The sequence below is a fragment of the Aphis gossypii genome, chromosome 2 (genome assembly GCF_020184175.1).
Source record: "Aphis gossypii isolate Hap1 chromosome 2, ASM2018417v2, whole genome shotgun sequence".
In the NCBI taxonomy this organism is placed as follows: domain Eukaryota; kingdom Metazoa; phylum Arthropoda; class Insecta; order Hemiptera; family Aphididae; genus Aphis; species Aphis gossypii.
In genome coordinates, this window is record NC_065531.1 from 81,793,904 (window position 1) to 81,816,337 (window position 22,434).

The 22,434-nt window shown below is 23.3% G+C and overlaps 1 protein-coding gene across 4 annotated transcripts in view; it reads right to left on the bottom strand.

The window, feature by feature from the left end:
* LOC114128236 (potassium voltage-gated channel subfamily H member 8) overlaps positions 1-22,434 on the bottom strand; it is a 159,238-nt gene that overhangs the window by 71,637 nt on the left and 65,167 nt on the right. For all 4 annotated transcript variants that reach the window (XM_050199228.1, XM_050199227.1, XM_027992711.2 and 1 more), the window contains exon 5: positions 9,338-9,471. In XM_050199228.1, coding sequence (XP_050055185.1) covers positions 9,338-9,471 — 134 coding nt within the window. The remainder of the gene's footprint in view (positions 1-9,337; positions 9,472-22,434) is intronic.

Genomic DNA, 22,434 nt, shown 5'->3' on the forward strand with positions numbered 1-22,434 from the left:
TGTAATAACGCTTTCCTACCTTCTACTTTTTTAAGCAATATTTGTTTATCAATATTGCTGGAATACTATATTTAATTAATATTATTATCACAGTAGTATAATATATACTTTATCAATTTTATAATTTTACTAATGTGTTAATTATATTATGAAGGCCATTAGATAATAACTATAGGGTGACTCACCTAGAATGCTCACCTTCACTTTTCTTTTACAATAAATTATCATGACTGATTAAATCATAAGTATATATAAGTATTTAAAAAATCACATTTTCATTTTTTTTTTTTTAGATTTGTTATATGATTTAAATAGAGTCCTGTAACGATAAAAACTTTTTTCTAAGTGAGAACTAACCAATATTATTAATCTATGGTTTTTTAGGTTGTGTTTGTAAATTTAAATCAAAATTTGAACTACCTACCTAGTAGTTTCTGAATCATTAGAATATTTATATAAATCCAGATATAAAACTCCATTAATATGGACTATTTATTATACTTTGTGCATGGAGTTAAATAACTCAAAACCTACTCGTACACATTTATATTTAGATAAATTGACATTTTCAAAAAAAAATATATATATATTTCCTTAGTTATTCACCGAAAAAAAGTTTAATTTTCATTTGAAAAAAAAGTTTGTATCGTCACAGAACACTCCTTAAAATAATAAAAACTAAATAATTGAAAATATGGTGCTTAAGTATGCTTAAAAATTTTAAAAATTAGAGTTGTAATAAACCCATTATTAAAATAAAATATTAAGGGTGACCATACTTGGATAATTACCCTATATATTATTCTAGCAAAAACTACTTAATTATTATTTTTTTTTTATTGTAGTTAATAATTTTGGAAACTTAATGTACCTCAATAGACAACACGAGATATTTTATGATGTTAATATAGTATGACTAACAATAGTGTTCTAGATAATATAATTTATTATTATCTATAGATATACGTACGTAATAAATATATTTTTTTTACAATAGTCTATTGTTTTAAATTAAGCTTAATAATTATATTCAAGTGATTCGCTAAATTTAAAAGTAAAGAAAAACAAAAAAACTAATTAAGTAAATATTTTAGTCAGTTGAATTTGTGATAAGACCGATAAATTATTATCGATTAAAATTTACATAGAAGATTAAATGAAAAATATTCCTATTAACTGATGTGAATTGACCTAGTCAAATAGAGCAGGTGTTAATGGCTGAAGTTAAAATGTTGAAACATAACATTATATTAAGGTTAGGCTAGGTTAAAATAATGAAATAAAATATATTATAATAATAATTATTATTGTATCCTCTATTTAAGTAACTTTACTGCTCATTCAATACCATGTTAACAAGAAATTAAGTATAAAAAATATAATGTATTATAATACAAATGTTCTCTTACAAGCTTTGAATAAAGACTAAATTTAATAATCATTATTAAATTAAAGTTGTCTTGAATAATATATAAGTCATAACTATACTGATGTTTGAAAAAATAAATAATGGGCTGAGCGAAGCGTAGCCCTCCTATACCCCAGCTCGATGCAATTTATTATTGCTATCTCCTTTTAAAATACCAAATCAATTGTCATAAAACTTAATATATTTATTCACAATTATCTGAAGGATGCATAGATTAAGTTTGGCATTTATAAATACTGCCATTAATTAATTATGATTAATTACTCATTTAAATATTTTATGAACATTTATTGGAGATTTTCTATGCGTGTGTGTGTGTCTGCCAGATGATACGATCCTGGAAGGAAAATACAATAATATTGCTCTCTGTGCAAAATACTGGCCACATTGGGGCGTGTGTTCTTAAAATTCTGCTGTTAGTAATAAAATAACTGAAAATTATGAATACAACTAAAATTATTATTAAACACTCAAAGAAATTAAATAAGTTTTTTTTTAATAAGTTCAAATATTAATTAGTGAGTGCGTGGTTTATTAATATTTTAAGTGTACTACTTTATAATATATACCTACTACTTAGTACTTCTGTAACACTACAGTGACGAAAATTTATATGAAGATAATTGATATATTTTATTATTGTAATAATTTATAAAAATATTTTTTTTATGTAAGACTTTATATTTTATCTATACCTAACCTAACCTAGTAATCAAAATAAATTGTTCACCTTTATGAAAATATTGTGATAAATCATTCATAAATTATATTGTAGTAATTAAACCAATTATATTGAGATATACTGTGATAATAAACAATATACATTTTGATAGATACATGACAATTTTATAACTTTCTACCCATCGCTCCACCCCATTTTTGTCCATGGACATTGGATACACCTAACATACTTAAAATATAGAAATCGTAAATTAAACACATTGAGTCGAATGCTTTACTACTCTTACCTATATTAAGTTATTTTTTTTTAGAGTTTTAGTGCAATGAGAATATTCTACAGAAATTTGAGTACTGGAATATGTTTATTAGTTATACTTTTTAACGTGAATATTGTAATAATTTAAATAATGAAAAAGACACCAGGCACTTATAGTAGGGTTAGATTAAACAAATGATCGATCACTGAATAGCTTACATTGACTGTGATTTACATTAAAGAGAAAAGATGGTACATTTATATTAAAACCTGTACATTTTATTAACGTTGATTTTATAAAGAATATTTCTTTTTAAATTATCTCAAATAAGGTTCTTATAAAACAAGAGTAAACTCAGAACAAAACGGACATTAAATTGCTAATTTGAGAGAAATGAAGAGAATTAAACAGACTGTATACTGAGTAAAATATACGTTTAATATCTTTAAAAGCAGTTGATTGGAATGATTTATTGCAGAACAATTGATAAACAAACTAAGTAATGGTATAAAACTATTCCGTAATTTTGAGACCATATAGCGCTACCCAAAAATATTATTCATCATGTTCTGTTCGACGATTTTTAAGCATGTATGTTCTAAATTATTTAACAAAACTTGAAAGAAAGTCATCTGCAAAGATAGTAGATATGTACTCACAAATATTCTCGTCTTCAAGTACAAATCATATGTACAATTATTTCAATAGGTTTGGTATGATATCGACGTATTATAAAAACATAAATGTTTAGTTAATATCACAACAGTATACAAAATAACAGGCTGTTTTTGTTTTTATAGACATAATAATTAAAATTTGTAGTATAAAAATAATAATTAATATGTATGATTTATTGATAATTTGTTATGCGTATTCAGATTAATGCATATTATTATGTATATCATATAAAAAATTGTATTTTAAAAATAAACCTACTTAAAAACATGTACATTCTGTAAATGACATGTTTAAAAAAAATTTACTTTGTAGAGTTATATCATAAATAAACATAAAACACCATAGGCACATAGATGTAATACAATGATAAATACTAATATTTTTTAAACACATTCTATTGGAGTTTTAAATATAATTAGGCGTCCTGTAATATATTTTTGATTTGTATAGAAAGCATGTTAAGTGGCAGTGTCATATGTATTATTATTATCATTGTAATTCTACAGTTAGTGCAATTGTATAGATACAAAAAATGATTTGAAAAAATATGAACATTTATATTCTGTATAAGATTGTTTTATTAGACATAAAAAATTATACACGATTATTCATAACAGAAAAATACAATTTATTATAATCCCTTCCGTTTAACATAGCTTACTATGTACTTATTTTTAACAGTTTCAATGTTAAATATAAGTTATGGTAAACAATTACGAGCTTAATGGGATGTAATAAGAATATGACACACACACACCACAGTTCTATAAAGAGGTCACCAATATTTTTAATACTGTGATTATTAAATATTTATATGCGCATTAATATTTACTCAAGTCTGTATTTTAATAAAAATTAAATTAATTACGTATATAGTTGAACTTAAAACTCTTACTAAATATAAATTATATCTCAATATTCTTTTTTTTCAATAATATACGTATAACGTATATAATTCATCAAACACCAATTATTATTCTTATTTCCAAAATATTTGTGATTTTTTAAATTTTTTATCAATATGCATAATTAATTTCCTAAAATTTTTCACTAAAATGTTAAGTCTCAGTTGATAGTTAAAAGTATAAAAATAATTTTATACTTTTATAGATTTTGTAATATTTAAAATTATGCAGACGTAATGATTTCATAGAATCTGATTTTTAATGAAATATATTCTACTTGTACTATATCTAAATATTATATAATATAATTATTTTTGATTTAAGTTTTATGTATCTATATTTGAAATAATTTCTTGCTGTAAATATTTAATAATTAACATCATGCAAAATTTAATCATAATTTATAATTCACTAATAAAATTATAGGTATCGATATCATTATTATTTAATTTTCATTTTAACGATAATTTTTCACATAACCATATTCACTGTTTGTTTTGAAGTCTTTTAAAGTAATTTTATTCGTGAGAATATTATAGAATTTTGGTATATTTATGTGGGAAAATGTGACATTAACTAGTTTAGAGTAATGGCCAACTGTAGTTTGTAATGATATATATTATTCTTGTAAATTGTAATACACAAAGAGCTAATAGTAATTGATTGTTCAATGGAATACAGACGTGAGCTGATACAGTGTAATCGATATTTAACCTGAATATTATTCGTAAATTTTAATTAAGCTAGGTACCTAGAATAGTAATGATATAGTATAAATAGTTTATGATATTGTAGTAACGCAAGTTGATACACAAATAAGCAATGTTGTTTATAGATCAACATAGCAATGTAATAGTTATTTCTATATGTGTACCATAATCTATAATAATTTTTAATATTACCTATGGGCTATAACATATTATCTGATTTACATAAACGATCAGGTTAGGTTAGGTTTTATGAAAAGAATAAAGGTTCTGACATAAAATACGGTACAGTTTAATATTTCATGAATAAATAATAGCTTTTAACGATTTTTTTTTTATTATTATTGATTAGTAAAAATGAAGAAACAAATTTCGCCAAATTTTAATAAAACGATATTAAAATTATTTATAAGATACCAGTTTTATTATTTTCATGTTATATCATCTTATTTCAAAAATATATTATCTATTACCTATTTACATTTTTATGGTATAAACAGACACTGCACAACTTTTTTCAAGATGTATTTATTATTTTTTTGATTTCTAAAAAACGATGTACGGCGCAATGTATAGGCAATTAAGGTGTATTATTGCGCAGAAGAAAAATATTTGTAATTGTTTGATAGTTTATTCATTATGGCGTATTAATAGTCAGTAAAATTTAAAATGTAGGTAATCAATAATTGATCATTTGAAATAGGATATAATCGAAGTATCTACTTAATTATAAAATAGTAATATTTTTTTAAATTAATAAACAACGACATAAGATACACAAACACACAGCATGTTATTTTTATAATGTAGAGTGCAATTCCAAAGTCCAAACAACGCAATTTTAACAACGTAAAATATCACGTGAATTCAGAATGTTTTTGATTTTTACAATAAGTACACATAAAATGGATTCAAGTCTTAAGATAATATTATATTTTAATAGTTCAACTGTACACACGTGTTATTGTTTGCAGAAAACATCAGCCTGAATGTTTTTAAAAATATTATTTCATAATAATAGTAATTTCATAAAATGAAGACAAATTTGCAAAGTTAAATAATATTCTTCACCAGTAAACTTTATGTAAAATATTAAAGATGATATTTTTAAAAATACACATACTTGTATATATAGAAACATTTATATTTTTGTAATAATAATAATAATATACACACTACAATACTATTGTATTATCTTCAAAAAAAGTGGCTTTTCATTGAAACTAGATTAATTTTAAATCTTGTTTTACTTGTATTATTACTTTAACTCTTAGAATAATTATTAAATATTGAATTTGACATACTATTCAAGGCAGAGATAGAAACAAAATATTAAACTTAAAACTTTTGTGATTATTTGTCTGGTTTGTCTTTTTCAATTTTTAGAATAAAGTTAGAAATCTTTCGATTTTTGAGTTTTTAACATTGTCAAATTACTCACCATGACGTATTTCAATATTTTGATTGATTATTTATACTCTAAACCACTACATCAAATAGTACCAACACAAATTCACTGTCCAAATAAACATTTATTTATTCAAAAATTTTAAACGATTATGGACTATACAAAAAAAAATGTGAACGATTAATATGATATATTTAAATTATTAGCTAAAAAAAATATGAGGTACTTTATATAAGATTTTCAAACTTTTTAAACAATAAATCATTTTTTACTATCAACATTTAATGTTGAATAAAACTAAAAATCATTTAAAATCCTTATAAATTATAAATTAAAATTATTTGTTCAAAAAGATTTTGAAATTTTTACTGTTCACATAAATGTACAATATTAGCATTTATAAAACAGTGAAATGTTTCAAGATTAATATATTTTTAATTACACCAGAATAAAAAAAGAGATATCGGAACTTAATACTTAAATATCTAGTTTAGTTAAATGCTCATAAAAATTAAAAATGTTGCTTTACGTTCGAATTTTTAATTCCAATAAGAACTACTTATGAAAACACATATGTTATATTTTTTAAAGGCATTATTCATTAATAATTTCGTTCATTTTAATTTTAAAACTGTTTTGATTAAAATGACCTTCTTATTATAATTTTTATAATTTGAATTTCTAACAAAATAATCGTACATAAAAAATAGTATGTATAATTAATATTTTTAAGTTTTTATTAGAATAATGTATGAAGAAATTTATATAAAAAAAACTTAGAAAAAAATTGTATGAATAATAATTGAAAAAAATAAACAAAAATAAAACCGTTGGACATTTCAAATGCATAATAATATATTTAAAATACTTTTAAAATAATTGTATATTTAAAGAATGACAAAATAAATATTTGGTACAAATTCCAAGTACATGTAGTTCTTCATTTTCGAAAAAAATAAAATCAATTTCATCAAAGAAAATATTCCCGTTTTGTTAGTATTTGTATTTGTATTTTTTTTTTTTTTTTTTTTGTTTTTCCCAATTATATTAAACTGTATTGGTTATGACTTACTTTTTAACCAGCCCAGCCCTTTTTAAAGTTCTTTTTAGATCCAATTTACTTCCAAAAATCATCCTTGAAGTTGATTTTTACTACACTAAAAAGTGTCGACAGACACAAAAAACACACCCACACATTATTGTAAAACCTTTGTGATGTACCTAATGTTTTTATCGCTCTATTCAAAATCTAAAATCTGTTTTTATCTACTCGAGTAGTTAATCTAGTATATTATTCAATAATCTATTTATAAACGAAATACAATCAGGTTTAGAATATTTGCAAATAAATAATCTATACACATATTCAAAGATAATCGAATAAATCTACAATCCTGATTTCCAATCATGAATGTTGATTATTGTTACATACTACTTCTATACTAGTTATGCTTATTAACAGTAATCGTCCAATCGATTTCGACTGACTTTAAAAAGTATATTTCAATGACTTGTTTTTAATAAATATTGTAAAAGACAAAAGTAATACGTAATAATATACTAAAAACAAAACAAAAATACAACATTTAATCAATTAAAAATATTAAAATAGACAAATAAAAATAGTACTGATTATGGTTTTTTAAAAAAAACAATACACAATTTATGAATTATTTTCTTGGCATTATCGTCTATAACAGTTATTATGTAAAGTAATGAATACATCTATAAATTATAAGAAACAACATTATATTTTTAAATCCTAAATAACCCATCTGAGTCACGTAAAAAAAAATTACGTAAAATATATGGGAAAAATATGAGATTAGTCACATAACTAATAATTATCTGTAATTGGAATTCTATTTATTTAGTTTTGTGTAAAACTGTTCATATATTGTAAACTTATTTTGTTATCCATCAGTGTATTTTTTTTTCATAACTTTAGGGAATTCCGATGTTTATAATACCAAGTGAATTATGCAACAACCCAACAAAGTTCTTATACTAGAAATATGGAATAAAAGTTTAATGTACGTACATACTGTGTTTTGTTAGAAAACTAAACTGAAGAAAATTTGATTATTATAATGGAAAGTTCCTAATTTCCCGTATATTTATTCAAAACAATACATTATGCAAGTACGCGTACTTTCGAATATACTATTTGAAAATTATATTTTTAACGATAACTGTTAAAAATATTTTTAATTTATTCAGGTGTTATATATCACTCAATACCAAACGAAGTCAAGAACGTGTATACAATCGGACAGGTATCAACTATGAAAAGATAAATATTAAGCTATTTTCAGTATAGCTGTAAGAATTAATTTTATTGTAAATTATTAATCATTGTGAAAGAAAATACGAAGTACTCATAGATACTACCAAATAACCGTCAAGGGTTGCTATATTTATTGTGATGTATTAGAAGAATTACGATTACGTACGAGCCTTTTTCACTATTACGATTGCGTGTAATATTTAATACCTACCTACCAAACTTGGTTCCACTTTGTCATAGTTTAAAATTGTAAAAATATTCATCTTTTAAAATAACTTTTCGCTAATTTTAATATTAGAATAGCAAATGGTCCAGAATTTTCATAGAACGATCAACGGTAAATTTTAAAATTATTATGTATTTTATCATTGCAACATTTAAATAAATATAGACCGAAACGAATATTAAAATATCCCTCATAAATAAAAATATTATCAATGGTATTCCAATAAAACACATCAGAAAAATTAACTATATAATACGCAACTGTAAAGAATAAAATAAAATATAATTTATGATTTGAATTTTTCTTTAGTGACTGGAATACCATGTGATGATTTTGATTAACAATTTGTATTTTCAATATTGTATCATAAGCGGTATGCATATTATGTATTTTTTAATTCACTATACTATACAGTTGGTTTTTTTCATAGTTCTTATTGTATTATATAAAACTCGAAATTCTTTTATCGTAATTAATATACAGTAATATACCGTGTTAATTAGAAAATAATATGAATTATTGAAAAATATTAAGAACAACTTTATTTGAAAATTAAAAATGTGGTATAAAATTGTACACGTTGATAACGTTTCATTATTTTCCGAACAAAATCGTGATGTTTTTATGGGTCAAGTAGAAGATATCGTACGAAATCGTACAAACGTAATCAATCGTGCTACCAAAAGGGACAAACGTACGCAATCGTATATCATCGGATATAGTATATAAGACGATTTAACGAAAACACGCAAAACTCACGTTGTTAAGTTTTAGCTTGCCGGTTTTTGGTTTATCACTCTTATAATGTCCAGATAATTGGTAAAGAACGGCTCTGCTTCTCCGTCGCCCGTAAGCGTTACTGGCGGGTTCTGGTTCTTCGGGTTCGGCTTCCTCTGCACAAACAAAAAAAAAACAACAATGATAATAATTATATTTAATAAGCAATAATTTTTATTGGCGTTATTATGAAACCACACGGCATCTTATGATAAAATCTATAAACAATATATTACATTAGTATGAACGTCTAAATAATATAAAACATAAATTCGAACAGGGAGCACTGCTTCCGGTTGGTTTTATTATTAGATAAAAGAATGTCATGAATAATTTGCAAGATGCTGAGCGTGAAAAATATGCAATTTGCATATAAGCTTAATATAAAATACATACGATAATACACAAAATATTATATTCATATTTTATTATTATTATTATTATTACTTTTTTTTGGTGTTTTGACAGGAAATGTGTATCGCTAAACATAATGGAAATTCGCCATAGTAAAATGTTTATTACCATAACATCGAATAATACGGTTTTGTATCAAATACGTGTATACGCCGAGTGCAGACCAACATCACATTCGTTGCCAGCGAATTCCTCTCGCTCCACGTAAGCGCCGAAATATGAAATTCAATTTATTTATTTGACAAGGACATCGGCACACCACCAGTGATTATTTAGTTGTTCATTGGAAAAACTAATAAGTATTATAATTATATGTGTTTAATCGGGCCAAAAGAAAATTTGTCCAGCGCACGTGCCCACACCAATAATATAAATGGTTTACGGTCATACCAGCCACATAAATCGTACATTTAATGATAATATTATATTGAGTATAAATTTATCAAAAATAATTTATTCTATAATAATAGCTTGTTTTTATCAAACGTTAAATATAGTTTGATTCTCAGGCCGATCAGTAATATCATCATTTAGTAGGTTAAATTAAAATTTTCATAATGATTTTCGATTCGAAGTATCATACAATTATTTCATGACATAATATTAAATATGTTTCGTTCCGGCAACAGTGAACTGTATTATACGAATATTTCACCACTTAATTGTACTTACATTTTTTAACCATAAATTGAATAATTTTTGAAAAAATAAAACTTCAATACATTATATGATAATAAATCTAAATGTATGTTGTGTAACTTTTATTATTATCACTTATCATATTGATGTATTATTAATTCTAATGTTTACTTTTTGAGTTATAAGTAATTAACATTTAGTGAGTGGAGTGGTGCGATACGAGGATACCTTGTAAAATATTGGTTTACTACCAAAGCGTTAAATAATTGTTTCTTATTCACTACTCGGCCAAAATGTTGTTTTTATTTACAAAATATTCAGAAATATTCAAACATATTCTGTTGCAGAATATGAAATTAAAAATGTAAGTTTTTATTCAAAAGAGGAAAAAAAATTAAAAATATTGTTTTATTTTTACTATAAAATATGTAAAAAATATTTTCAAAAATGTTAATACATTTTTAAAATTGTTTTTAATTCATAATGTGTTACTTATATGTATGATTTTATTGAATTAAAATTCTATGAAAAGTTTAAAAGAATTCAAAATATTTTGAAAATGTTATCATGTATACCTATAGAAAACATGAGCATACAATTTTGGTTAAAATCACAAGTATCTATAGTAATTCGATCACTAACAAGTTAAACCAAAACGATCAAATTGTCAAAACTGATTTTTTTTTTTTTTTGAAAAAATTCTCATTTTTCCTTAATTTTGTTTAACCTCTAAAAATACCAATTAGATCCAATTTTCAACCAAAAACTACCCTCAAAATTGAAAATAAAAAATTTTTATTGCTCCGAAAAGTGACAACAAAAAGTAAAATAAAAAATATACATTGTTGTAAAATTAATACATTTAACGCTCCTCTCATAATCTAAAATATATATTCAAATATATATTCATAGATTACATATAAAATAAATAATTCAAAATGTAAGTATTAATTATATAAAGGAATACCTCTAAAAGAGTAAACTTATGTTTTGACACGATTTCAGAGTAATTTATATTTAGTTTCTTCTCGGAAATAATGACACTGCTTTAAACATTTAAAGTGCGAAAACATAAATTAAAAATATATTAGCTGTCCATTTTTTTTTTCGAAAGATGGAATAAAACCCTGAGGTGTCAAAGACATTGTATAATTTATAAATTATAATACTCTAAATTTCCAAGTCATATAATAATTGAGTAGACACAATTTTTAATGTATATTATGATGTAAATTCCTGAATTTAGAATTATTAATAAATAAACACGAGTAATACGACGTATTCATAATTAGGATTATAGTGAGCGATATGTAGAACACATTTAATCATAATTAATATTATTTTTATATTTCAATAATTTTTTGCATTTTTTTACTTTTTATTAAATTTAACATTCAATTTTAATAGTTCGACTTAAAACATGCTCAGTACCTATTTATGCAATATGTAAGCAGTACAATTATTAATAAGATTAATTATTCTCAAAATTATGTTTTAAATTTAAAGGTATACATCACACATGATGCACTGTTAAGTTATATCTATTTAAATGTCTATATGTGTGTGTGTTTATAAGAGAAAAAAAATAAGTGTGTGTGTGTGTGTGTATGTATGTGTCGTCAATCGAAATCTCCAGTATTAATAAGGTTATCGATTACATTCTTGTTGTAGAAAAATGCCAGCAATTTTGCAAATTGGAAGTTAAAGTTATTTTTTGCAAATAATAATAATCCTCATCTCAAACATGGTATTTTCTGTCCATTCAGTAGTATTGTTTTATTTTTTATTATTGTGTAAATAACATTCCAATCTTAAATCACCTTTGATCAAATGTCAAGATTAAACAACACTACAACATCGTACACTAAATTTATTTGTATCATGTTTTTATGTTGAAAATCTAATTAAGCCTATAATCATAATAATTTTTAACCTACTCTCTGGTAATATATTTAAATTTAACAGTTAACTCAACGTGTACTTTATTAAAAAAAAAAAAAAAAAATTAATAAGAAAAAAAACCTCAAATTCACATCAAAAGAAATTAAACCAAGATAAAATAGAAAATTTTAGTAATATAATGATCATATTTGTCACTAATTTCTTTTGACATAGAGCTATCAAGTATTTTAATTATATGTAAAGATGAAATTAAAAATTATAGTTTTTATTTTTTAGAATAAAATAAATGCCAAATATAATGAATTGAAAATAAATTACCAGATAACGAAAAATAAAAATGATGAATTTAAAAATTCTTTGATATTATGCTAAACTTATTCATTGTAAAAAAATCAGATGTCAAATATACAGATGACGGATGTTGGCCACCGTTCTGAATTCGTTTATCTTGCTGATTATAATGTGTAGAAGTGCATAATTTTTTTTTTCGAAGAACTCAAATCATTAATTAAGTATTAATTTATTACCATATTCAACAAATTATTATTACTAGAGTTCAATCTTTTCTACAGTGTTCAATAACAGGAATCAGCAGCCTACGGCTGTTTAGAATACGAATCAATATTATTTTTTTTTTTAATAAAAATTTATATCATTTATTGTATAATATAATAATATAATATAGTTATAATTTTATTACAATATGACGAAAAATTAAGGTGATTCAATCGTTTAAACCTGTATCTTTTAAAAAAATATATCTCTTTCTTACGAAAAGGATGCCGAACACTAGTCTTTAAATGTCTACAGCCTTAAATATTTTGAGTGCTCATAAAAATTAATGAGTATTAAAAATACTAAAACATTGAATTTGTACATCTGTAATAACTTTAACAGAGCGTATTTTTAATATACATCTATAAGATTATAGATAGTATATTTTTGATATGTTTTGTATAAAGTTCTCAATACTCTTAATATTTTGTATTGAAATTCCAGTGTAAAAAGATGAAAAGACTAATACAAGGCTAATAAATAATATGTTTAAACATTTTATTGTAGGATTCAATGGACATTAATGGTATTTGTTTTGAACATAGCTGTTAAATAAAGCATGAATAATGTAATGAAGAAAAATATTAATATATCATCACCAAAGTTATAAAACAAGAGTAATGTGAATAAAATATAAAAATATTCTTAACTTGTCAAAAACGTGTATTGCCGGTTTTTAGATATTATGTATATAAAATAAAACTCTAGTATGAAAATAGATTTTTCTAAAAGTTTCTTATCAATAATATAATGCTGACAGCGTTTATGATGTATGACTACATTAAAGTAGAGAAAATAATATATCGTATATCTTCTTTAGTTAATATTTGAAAGTAAATTAATATATATAGTTAAATTTTTTACAACTTAATATAGTGTACAAATATATTACATGTACCAAATATATTAAGATTACGAATGAAACAATAAAATTGATTTTTCTTTAATCGGCAGTAATTTGATCTATTTATTTTCTCATGTGAAAATAAATTAATTGTCTAGAATTCTAATTAATATTCTAAAAGAAAATTATTTTAGAAACCTAATTAAACAATTTTTAAGAGTAAAGATGCGTTTTAATATTTCATATTGATATATTGTGAATTTATGCTTAATATTCGGTTTACAATATATTTAACTAGATCTAAACGTCTGTATTTTTATTTTTAAGATTTACACACATACATATACTGTTTATTCTCTTTAGCACGATCATAATCTATACTATAAAAGCAAGTTCCGATTTTTTGTCACATGTACAAATCCACACCATTCCGTATATCGTTACCAAATTTTTTACTGTTATACCTGACGGTTTGCTGGAGATTTTAAAATCACTTTTGTTAGGGAACATGTCCAATATTTTGAAATTTTAAAATTTTGATAGAAATATGTTATTCACACTATTTGGTGTGAAAACAAAAGATAATATTATATACGAGTTCCTACAGTAACAGTATGTATATCTTTATTTCATTTATTTCGAAAAGCGAACATAATAAGTTACACAAAATAAGTTTTGTGTCCCTCCTGTAAAATTTGAATTTCAACGTATATGTATTATGTATTATAATATACTAAAATCATTGTTTAAAGTGTGCAGTTAAGAAATCGCTCACGACCCACCTCAAAATGTGTATATAGAATCGATGATGAATCCATTATTATTGTCAACATATATAAGATGTGACAACGGCTTGGAGTTTTGAACGCTCCAGCGGGATTTGAAGTGTAGATCACTGTGTTCTAACTACGACTGACGTACTTAAACTTGAGACTCTAGTAGTTAAGATTAAAACTCATCCAATAATAATAATAACCAATAAAAAAGTGGTATGGTAAGTCTGTATAGCGCGCTGCATGATGTGAAACCCTATAAAATTCCATGCCCAATGTTGTGGTTTAAAAATCATTGTTGTTATTCATTTAACAACGTTATAATAGTATTATAATATAATATATTTTCCGGGTGAAAGAACATTAATGTGAAAAAAAAATGTTTTTAATATCTATAAGTATATGTATAAGAATTTATAAACACCTTAAATTATTATTATTTTGCGTAGGTATAAGGTATGTACACGTTATAGCATTTTATGATCGAAACAACTATAAGACAAAGAAACAGCACCACAATTTGCAAACAACTATCCACGGGGGTGGAGCACGCGGGTGATAGCTAATATATGATTATTGGTCAAATTATAAAAATTCTAAATTTTAGGTATAAAAGATTTGTATTATATTAATTATACTTAGATACTATCTATTACTATTACTTGTTTGGATTTTTAATATTATTACAAATTATTAGTGATATTTTTATTTTAAAACCTATAATAACATAGAATATATAAATAATCAATTCAAAGCAATTAACAACTGTTATTTTAATAATATATGATTTGCTGTTGTAATAATAATTGCAAGTACCTACTCGTATAAAAATATTAGTTTGAAAATGAAAACACACCACAGAGCCAAGATTTGGGAATGCGAGAATGTTGTGTGCTGACATTCAACTAAAAGTAATGTATCAAAGTTATAAAAGCACAGATTTAAAAAAATACGCAGAAACACGTAAATTACTTTCGTGCAATATTTGTCAAATAACAAGGACTTTGGTCTATCTTGGATAAAATATAAAGGTCAACATAATAATTTTTTCAAGTCTAAAAATCACAGATTTGCAAATATTTCTTTTTACCACAATATTAGTTATAGATGTTATTGAACTGGAAATAATAAAAAGGTATTATTTTCAAAAGAAATAATTGCTTTTTAGAAGAAATTAAAGCATTAATGATTTAAGAACTATTACTTTTATAATATTTTGGCATTTAAAAGTTTCAAATTCATACAAAAGATGTTTAAAACAAATAAATGATAAAACATAATTATAATACAAGTACGTATAATGATAATATTTATTATAAAAATATATAATAATTTTGACATGTAACATAAGTTTTCTTTTCTTTTGATAAAATATATTTTAAACATTTATTTATAAAAAAAAAAAAAAAATTAAGAATATTTTCTAGCAGAAAATAATTTATTTGAAAAATAAACATTGCACTTTGCAGGATACCTCCCAATAATACCAGTAAACTTTATGTATTATTATTATTTTTTTTTTTTTATTGATCTTTAAATACATCGACTGCAAAGGCCATTAGTAGATATGATTGAGCAGGTCAGTTTTTCTTAAGAAATTGACTATGTTGTTAATATCTTCTGTGTTGGAGCCTAATGCTTCGTCTATGTTAGATGAGATGTTATGTATTATTATTTTAATAATTAATTTTACAGTATTACATTTTTACATATTACATAAAATTAATCTGCTGAATACGAATTTTTCTTCGAATCAGATGTATGTTGGTGAGTCAAAAATAAAAACAAAATATTATTTACTGTCATATTTTCGGTGGCTCATTTATTCACTAATATTATTATCAAAAAATATTAATTGAAGTCAAAGATTAACGCCGTCTACGCGAAATAAGACTATATTTAAATGAGTATGCTTTAAATTAAAAGTGTTTAATGACTTGTGCTTATCATGTCTATAATTGTTATGTTCTGTCTTGTGAATTATTATCCATCGTAAAAATATAATGTAATCAACTTTTGTTCAATATAAAATAACAGAAAAGATTACTGAAACTTTATTGTGTATGCTTAATTATTTTTATTACAAAATTTCTAATTTAAGTTTTTAAAAATAACTTTAATTAAACTATCTTAATTTTGGTTACAATAATGGAAGAATAAAAGGTATTTATATCTATTTAAAATACATGCAGTCAGCGATGGTATACTTTAAAATATAATTAGCAAAAAGCAAATATTTATTCGATTAAAACAACACATTGTAAAAAACCGTTGTCGAAAACATAGTAATAATATATTAAGTACAAACACTATAAACTCTTTAAAATTATTTATAATTATTAATTATAATATTATTCAGAGTAATTCACTAAAACGTATCACTTCTTTTTTTTCTCGTGGTATCATTATTTTTCACCTCGGCAACCTCCCCCCCCCCACCCATTTAATTGAATTTATTCAAATCCCAATTTTTAAGTTTTTCATACAGTTAATACTAAATTTGTTCAAATATAAGTCATTATTTTTCATTGTATTATTGTAAACTTAATGTTTTTTTTTTTTTTTTTAATAAGAATTTCAAAATATTATTCATTGTTAAGAGTTATGAGCATTATTGGTGATTTACAATATAATCTATTATAATCTTTAAAAATATCTTGATACATAACTTAATATATAATATACATGTTATGTTATGATATTCAATATTATAGTTTTAATATAGTTAATAACCTAGCTTCTATGCAAATTGAGTAATTGCTGTTTTTTTTTAAAATTATGAAATTACAATTATTAAACTAATTAAATAAAATACAATCATTGGCTCTTGCCATAAATGATATTTTATTAATTTAGTTGTTATATAGGTATAATGTTTATGTTATTAATATATAAATCATATTATTATATTATTATATTATATTGATATTGAGCGTATTTTTTGAAGGATGTACTGTATAATGTGTCTGGCTCAAAATATTTCATATAAAATATGTAATTTTATTTCAATAATTATATTCTAATGAGTTGAATTTTTTGAATTTCATGATGTATTTACTTTGAAACTATAATTGACTACCTACTTGAAGAAAAATAAAATCATAATAAACATTCAATATGTATACGTTTATAATAAAACCATAACTCAGATTGCACCTTGGAAAATGATAAAAGGGATGTGATAGAGGGTAGGTTGGGTTATATTATGTACACATAATAGGTAAGATCAGATTTGAGATGGTATGGGCCCTAAGCCACTACAAAAATAAATGTTTTAATATTTAATATAAAAAAATTGGATGGTTTATTTCGCACTTAATTTTTATGCATACAGACATTCGTATAATTAGTATATAAATAAATACAAATCACTTCAAAAGTAAAACTTAAAAGTCAACAATTGTTTATACATAAAAAGATAAATAAATGAACAATTGAAAATTATTTTATATTTATATCATATGTATATCATGTTTGTTTTCATCCAGTAACCAGATATCAAAGAAGATAATACATTTTATTTTTGTCTCCGATTTCAGTATTGATTTTTTTTTTAAATTTTAACTAATACATTGAATTATATACTATTTGTTTGAACATCAGTGTTTATATTATAAATAATTATATAATATTAAAATATAAAACAACTTAACAACAAAGCACTTCAAGAACATAAAAGTAAAAAATAAATATTATATTATTTTAGTTTCAATTTTCTAAATAATATGGCTAACTACAGTAACCTACTCGATGATCAGGTACACTTAAACTTCTACTGTATAGTAGAGCAATTACCTAACTTCCCATGTGTATGTATAATGTATATATATATATATATATATATATCATTTTTTTTTTGTTTTAGAATATTATTAGGTTCAAAGTTCTTCAAGTGACTAAATCTAGCTTACCAAATATAACTAAATATATATTAAATACACCCTTAAAATAAATACAACTTTTAAAAATAGTATAATAGATAAACATAATTTAAAGTAATTTTAGTAAGTAAAACAATAGACCTTAAATCATTCTCTCATTTTGTAGGCCAATCGTGAAAATACTATGCCAATTGCAGCTTTTCTTTTGTAGTATATAATATTATTATTTATTAACAACAACATAAAAACAATAAACAATGTACATATGAACTTTTTATTTTAAAAATTCAATGTTTTCTTCTAATCCAATTACTCCTTTTTTTTTTAAAATATTTTAATTTAATTTTATATAAAGTCAATCTGCATAATGAATATTTGTTATTTAGCTCATCGATAGACTTTTATCAGGTTGTCTGGTGTAAATATTGTGGCTGGTGTAGTTATTTAATTCATAATTAACTTTAATTTTAAAGTTTTCATTAGGTATTAGAAGAAAACTTTTAATTGCAATAGTATTGTTTGGATTTTTTTCGAATTATTCTTTATACTGTACAAGGAAATAACCAATTTAACATAATCCTATTTTCTAAAGGTCCAATATCCTACTGTGTACATATATACTATATAGATTGATTATATTACAACGGTATATATATTTTTTAATTAATTATGTCACTGGAATAAATTAACATAGGGTTCTATAAACACACCTGACAAATAAGATAAAAATGCAAATTCATACATGGTTTTAAATCATATTTTTCTCGAATTTTCTTAAACTTTCTTTAATATTTAAACTGCTATTGTTTATTTTATAATACATCTTATTCTTCAACTATATTTAAATATAACAAAAATGATTAATTTAGTTTTATTTAAAATTAAGATCTCATAGTTTAATATCAGAGTGGTTAATACTATAAAACAAGTTCACACTGTAGTTTAAAATTTATTATTTATTATGTTTAGATTGGTTAGTTGTGAGTTTGCAGTGTTTAAAATAATACTTGAATGGAATTTTTAAAACGCCAAACAGTGATTAACTTTTCTAATATTTATATTCTATATTATGTGTACAATATCATGTTTAAGTTTTATTGTTTGGAAAATCATAATATTTATTTTATTTATTGTTTTTGACGAGTTAAATAAAAATATGTGTTTCATTACTAACTATTAATTTCTAGCCATTTTTTTTATGGCTAAATTTAAAAAGTGAATATAATTGGGTGATTTAAACAAATTACACTTAATCAAGCATTATCCTACAATAATACAATATACGTATAACTTTAAGGACATCTAAACTTCGAAAATGTATGGTGTCAGAATATAAATCTCCGCTTTTTATGTTAATAGCTATCACTCTACCACAGCTACCTTTGAAAATATCTCTAATGAACAACTCCTTTTGTGGATAATTTATACACGATAATAACTATGTTGAAAAAAAATTCTTTACTTTGAAATATATTTATTTTTAGGTGATATGAATTAAATAATATTAATTAATCGATAAACCTATAGTAGTGTTATGGTATGAGCTACAATTTATTATTTTATTATTGTTTATTTTGTATTTATATTTTGGTATTAAAATATACATTTATATACACTATACATAATGTATCTTTTTACATTAGTTTTGTGTTATCATAAAGTATCAGAGATCATTTGTGTATTGTTATAAAATTATTGGTAACGTATAATATTTTATTTAATTATCAATTTACGTTAAATTTTACTCATTCTATATGAATTAGTGTCTTTTCTAATATTATTAACATTTGAATTCTCTCGTGTTTCTCTAGTTGGTATTGATCTGTTACTGCTACCGTATCAGAGATAAATAACATTTTAATTGTTACCTTCAAGACTACAACGTAACACTAGATAAAAACAGAATGATGTGTCAATTTTTCATGTTTTGTCTAAATAGAAAAAACCACAAATATACATAGACTAGTAAAAGATGATAATTATTATACAGTATTTCAGCCACTCAAAACTAATGATAAAGTCATCAGTCATCACATTTAATTTTGAGTGAGCTCGGTTTATCATGTAACATATTATTATTACAGTTTACAGTGCATACCTACGACGTTTTCAACATAATATAATTTATTATTCATAAAAACAATTTATGGGTAAAGATTCTCAAAATTTGTTGAATATAATAAAGTTTATAAATACTATGAAATGTTATATAATAACTGTGTATTAATAACTAAGTCACTGATATGTATTATAATTTAAGATGAGACAGAAATGTCATTGTTTTTTTTCTTCTAGAGTTTTTATTTATACTAAATAGAATTTTATAATTTTAACATTCCCAAAGTAAAAAAATCGATGTCTAATTTCCTACAGTTAAAATATCTGACACAAACATTTTAAAAAACTTTTGTCTTCTAAAAATTATTATCTACGAAAAAAAGTAGCGGTTTAATACTATGCAATAGGTATTTCGCTTCACGCCGAATTTGAAGCACTGTCAACGAAACTTAACGAATGCCATTGACGTATAGACGCGAACGCATAAATCGTTTTTTATATTATATATATTATATATATATATTAAAACTAAATAACATTTACAATCTTTAGAAAAAAATACAATAAACAAACGAGATAAAAGCAATGACAATAAACCTGGAGTCAATAAGAATGGAAGCTATGCAGTTTTTGGGCCTTATTAATACATATTTTTAGAGATTTATTAAATTTTAATATATAAGTTTGATATTCATATCACCACGAATGGATTAAGTAATTTGATGCGTTTTGTTTTTACTCTAAGTATGTACAATTTATTAATTATTTGAATTTGATTTTAACGATGTTCACATCAAAACTAGAACAAAGATCACATGAGTATAATCAAGATATAAGGATTTTTAATTATTAATAATTTATTAAACGTCATCAGTCAAAACTCATCACGTGTTAGATCACAGTTATTATGGATAAACATAAAGCAAAGACTCACCGTCAACAGACGCTCTGCCGGTAAGCTTTGATATTGATGATGATAATATACGAAATTGCCCGTACAATAATTATGATTATTATTTCGCAGTAAAGTCAACTTAGCAACAGACTGTCGAAAAACCCTTTCGCTTAAAGAAACACGACTAAGATTTATTATCGGATGTATATTTAATAGCTTGAGAAGCTCCCCAATGTATGACGGTTGATAAATTTAAATTGGTACATGTATAATGAATGATAAAACCATTGAATAAGTTTTGAGTTGTTTTGGGAGCAATACTGGGCAAAACATCTCTATAATTAATCGTCAGTTAACGTTTATAACAGTGCATTAAACATATATTTAAGATTAATGTAAGTCATAATAAATTTAAATTTGCCGAATTTTTCCATACCAACGAATTAATAAATAAAACGCAAATATATTTTATGTAAAAATAAATACATTTTGACTAGATATGAAAAAACTGGGTAAATATAATCAAAATCTGTGATTAAAAATTCAATTTTTATGTATCGTTAATTATTTTTTTTTTTTTGGTTTTATTTTTATTAACTAATTAATATATTATTTGTTAACAGTATTATATTATGCATTTACTCGTATAGACATTGACAAATTTTATACATGCGTATTTATTGAAATTGATTTATGTTAACTGTAGATACATCACTTATAAAATTTTATCATCAATAGGGTACAGATTTTATTGTATAAAAATCGTTGCCATAATTAAAGATATTATTTTTTTGCTAAACAATATTTAAGCGAGTGTAAAAGTAACAATATGACACCGACACTAAACAATCAATATGAGCACTTTATTTTTAACCCAACTATAATATGCCAATATTTAATAATACAAAATTAGCGGAAAAAAATTTATAGGAGCAAATATCTATTATGGTTTATTATAACAGGTTTTATTTCACTTATTTTTATCTTATCTACTTCTAGTTTTACAGATATTTTATATGGATTTTCGTTTTTCTTTAAAAATCGCCTTTATCATATCTCTTAAGCTATTATTAATACATAGTATACTTTCTTCAATGTTATATGTATCAATATGAATA